Source organism: Cariama cristata, unplaced genomic scaffold (assembly GCF_000690535.1).
Source record: "Cariama cristata isolate BGI_N322 unplaced genomic scaffold, ASM69053v1 scaffold43187, whole genome shotgun sequence".
NCBI lineage: Eukaryota > Metazoa > Chordata > Aves > Cariamiformes > Cariamidae > Cariama > Cariama cristata.
Window position 1 is genome coordinate 21,198 of NW_009625797.1, and position 3,921 is coordinate 25,118.

At 34.7% G+C, this 3,921-nt stretch overlaps 1 protein-coding gene across 1 annotated transcript in view; it reads left to right on the plus strand.

Moving 5' to 3' along the window:
* The window catches only part of LMBR1 (limb development membrane protein 1), a gene marked incomplete at its 3' end in the record, with an annotated part of 15,241 nt that extends 15,125 nt beyond the window's left edge, over positions 1-116 (plus strand). Inside the window, exon 11 of the mRNA XM_009703735.1 lies at positions 50-116. Within this exon, the coding sequence (XP_009702037.1) occupies positions 50-116 (67 nt within the window). The remainder of the gene's footprint in view (positions 1-49) is intronic.
* Positions 117-3,921: the final 3,805 nt, after the last annotated feature.

A 3,921-nucleotide genomic window follows, 5' to 3' on the forward strand; every position in this document is an offset into this window, starting at 1 on the left:
TTCGGCAATCCCATATATAATTTAAATGCTGTTTGTCATTTCCAAACAGATCATTGGAAACTGTGTCTCAATCTTGGTGCTGAGCTCTGCTTTGCCAGTGATGTCAAGGACACTGGGTAAGTGAAATGGAAGTTTAACACATTGTAATAAAGGATGCTTAATCGAATTCAAAAACACCAAGAAAAAAGGACAGCCTGTAGCTGCACCTTTCATTTGCCATCACTTTCAATAGAAAGAGCATGTATGTGTGGCCTTCTTTTCTACACCAACATGAGCTGTTGAACAACATTCTATGTACATGAACTGCAGAATGTACGTTCTTTTTTAAAAAAAAAAAAAAAGAAAAAAGATGCTAAGCATTTTCTAGAGAATATATTCTTCTAAAAAGGTAGGTCAGATTAAACTTCTTAAAACAGGAGATGGTGAGAAGACTAGATATGGAGACTGCTTGTTCAGGGCAGTATAAAATAACTTCATGTTCACTGTAAAATTACAGTGCTCAGTTTTTGTGAAAAAAATACATTTGGGGATTTCAGATATAAAATTTGAGATAGCATTGAGTGCAGATGTCTTTTTAAAAACAGTTAATGACTCTTCATTTCTTAAATTCATCAGCAATGATACCAGGCTACTTTCATTTTCCCTAAAATAATCTGCTTGCATTCTTTGTTACTTCAATTTTTCCAAATATAAAAATTTGGAATCCAGCATAGTAGAACTGAAGAAGTTCTGATTTTATTGTTAAGAACTGACAGTAGCATTTGAAGTGGAAAAACTATTTTAACCAGTTGGAAAGACAAGATGTTTTGTATCTTCACTTTGTTTAATTAGGTAATCTTCAACTTGACTCCTTGAAGTTAGATTGCAAGGCTATTACATGTTTAAGTAGTGCAGAATACTTGCAACTAATGTGAATTTCATTGGGAACATCAAATGGAACAAACCAAAAATCTTCACCTCAGGCTGTACAAGTCTTAAGTACAAGCTTGGGAGTTTGAGCTCAGGCCCACAGACCAGTAATGTGTACCCCAGAGTTCTGTAGCTGGTTTTCTTTTCAACCAGAATCCTGTCAAATCAAGACTAGTTAGTATTTTTCAGTAAACTATACTGTATATTTTCTTGCTGTGTATATTTACAGATGATGAGTTTTATTAGCTTTACTAGATCATTTCTATAACAAACAAACAAAAAAGCCCCTGTAATGTATTTTGGAGGGTTGAATCTCCAAATACATGTTCTAGAGCTCATGTTTTAAAAATCTGTAGTAAAACTTCACAAAAATGCAAAAGAATAATTCAAGTATTTAAATTAGTGCAGTTTTAAAATATAGCCAGTACAATAAAGATCTAAGAAGGAAACCAGTTCTAACACTTAAAGCAAGATGTTATGTTGAAAAATGAGTGGTTTAGAATAGAATTTCAACATTAGTATTGTGTCCACTAAGTTAGTGCATTCATCAGTTGTTTAAAAAAAAAAAAGAAGAAAAATCATTGTTAATGATCTATGAGATTAACAGTTGATAATAAACGGATTCTGTGGAAGTAAGTATACGTGCTGGGTGCATTGTTGTCTCATAGGAAACAGATTAATGGTAAAACGCACTTTAAAAAAAAAAAAAAGACTAACAAATGAAATTCCTGAATAGTTTGCCATAGAGATAAATAAAAGAAGAAAAAAGATGGAACAATTAACACACAGCTAACAAATGCACAGTCACAGCTGTCCAAACAGGATTAATAGAGTGTATTAGAGTACAGTGAGTCATGTGGTGCTTTGCAAAAATATCAACGTGTGTTGCGCTACATGCTACCGCCCTGTGGCACTGGATAGATGAAAAGAAATAAATATGTTAAGCAGATTCGTAGTCTTTTCACTTTATTAAAAAAGCGAGTTTCTAGACTATACAGAAAAGACTAGACTTCATCATTATGGGAAAGGTAAAAAAGCAAAAGTTATCTAACAGATGTACTTTTTAAAGATTTAAAAGTGGAAATAGGAGAATTTTTTATATGTTTCATAGCGTTCTCATTAGATACGTAGGTGGTGGATGTCCCTAATCTCTCTTTCTCTTAGAACTGCAGGGAAGTTTTTACTGAAATAAGTTATTTTACTAAAATAAATAAACTAATTTTTTCTGGAAAATTTCAGCCTTTTGGTAGTCCTTCAAAAATGTTTCCCACCAGCACCATATTGCTAACCACTGAGAAACAAATTGGGAACAGGGCACTTAATGGTCAAGAATACAGAAACAAAGAATTGCAAACAAAATTGAATTTTCTAATATACAAAAGGTTTCATAGAATTCTACTCTTGGGTGTTATGGTTTAAGTAAATAGTGATTTGAAACTTACTTGTATGCACAGTCTGAAAACATAGTATTTATTTTTTTTAACCTGAGTGATCCTTTAATAGTTTATTTGGTAAATTGTCACCAGCTGTCTTGGCTATATATATTTGTGTCCACTAGAGATGTAGCTTTCTATTCAGTTACTGAGTAGTTTTTCAAATTGCAGTGTTGGGAATTTTTTTTCTCTGTGGGCTGAGTAGATACTTCTGAAAGTAAGTTGTCAAAAGCTTTTGAACCCTTTTCTCCCACAAATTTACAAACTGATACTGTGTCAGATCTTTTCTGATGAGCAGTGACTTATTTGTAAGAGGAAAATGAATGTAATTTATGGACGATATTTTTCCCACCTGCTCTAACAGAAGTGTCAGGCTTCATTTTTTTTTTTTTTTTGTCCTTACAGTGCCTACTCTATTGCTAGGTATTCTTCCAAACCTCTTTGTGCCAAGGAGTATTATTTCTTTTCCAGAGAACTCTTTATCCAGTGCTCTACCTGTTTTGTTTGTTTTCCTTTAAATGTCTGGAAGCCTAAACATTCAAACCCGACTTTCTCAATTTTCCTGTAACTCTACATTCTGACTAAAACACTCTGCTGCTTTGAAAATGTTAAGGACACTGTTTGCCTTCAAGTGTGAAAGCAACTCTGTATTTATTGTCCTTCATCTGTTTTCCGATTAATTCAGTTAGCCAGTTTCTTCTTTTTGTGCTAAGACCTTTTGTGCTTTTTTGATATTTCTCCCTATCTCTCTTGCTATTTTGATCAGCTTCAATTTTTTTTTGCTTTATCATTTGAAACTTCTTCTTTTAATTTTCTTCATTTTGGCATGTTTTCCTTAGATACCAAATATTGACTCCCATATTTTTTTATTTATATGACTGATGCTGAGTACAAGTAAGCCATGTTATCTTTTAAGATTGTCATAGCTGGCTGTCAAGGTACAATGAGATTCGTAAATGCCAGGTTTACCCTTGAAAGGAAGGTAACTGACCCTTAATTCTGTCTTTCTTCATTTATTATCACTGTTGAAGGCATAGTTCTTAAAAGCCCCCAAACCCTTTCAAAGCAAGATGATAGAAAACTCACTTCCAGGAATTTCAGAGCCAGGGTTATTTTCCGATCGCCTAGTTTTCTGCTGCCCTTTTAGTTCCGGGGTGAGGTAAACCTTTGCACTGTTGGTCTCAACTGTGAGAGTGCATATCACTCTGATATCGTCTGTGCCAAAAAGTTTTTTGGGAATATAATGACTCGTCAATCCTAGATGACTGTTATAGAATCATAGAATCATTATGGTTGGAAGAGACCTCAAGGATCATCAAGTCCAACCATATACTAAATGCCACTATGCCCGCTAAACTCACTAAACCATGTCTCGAAGTGCCACATCTAAATGTTTTTTTGAACACCTCCAGGGATGGTGACTCCACCACGTCCCTGGGGAGCCCGTACCAATGCTTAACGAGTCTAACAGTGAAGAAGTTCTTTCTAATGTCCAGCCTGAACCTCCCCTGGCGCACTTGAAACCGTTTCGTCTTGTCCTATCGCTAGGCACTAGGGAGAAGAGACCAACCTCCACCTC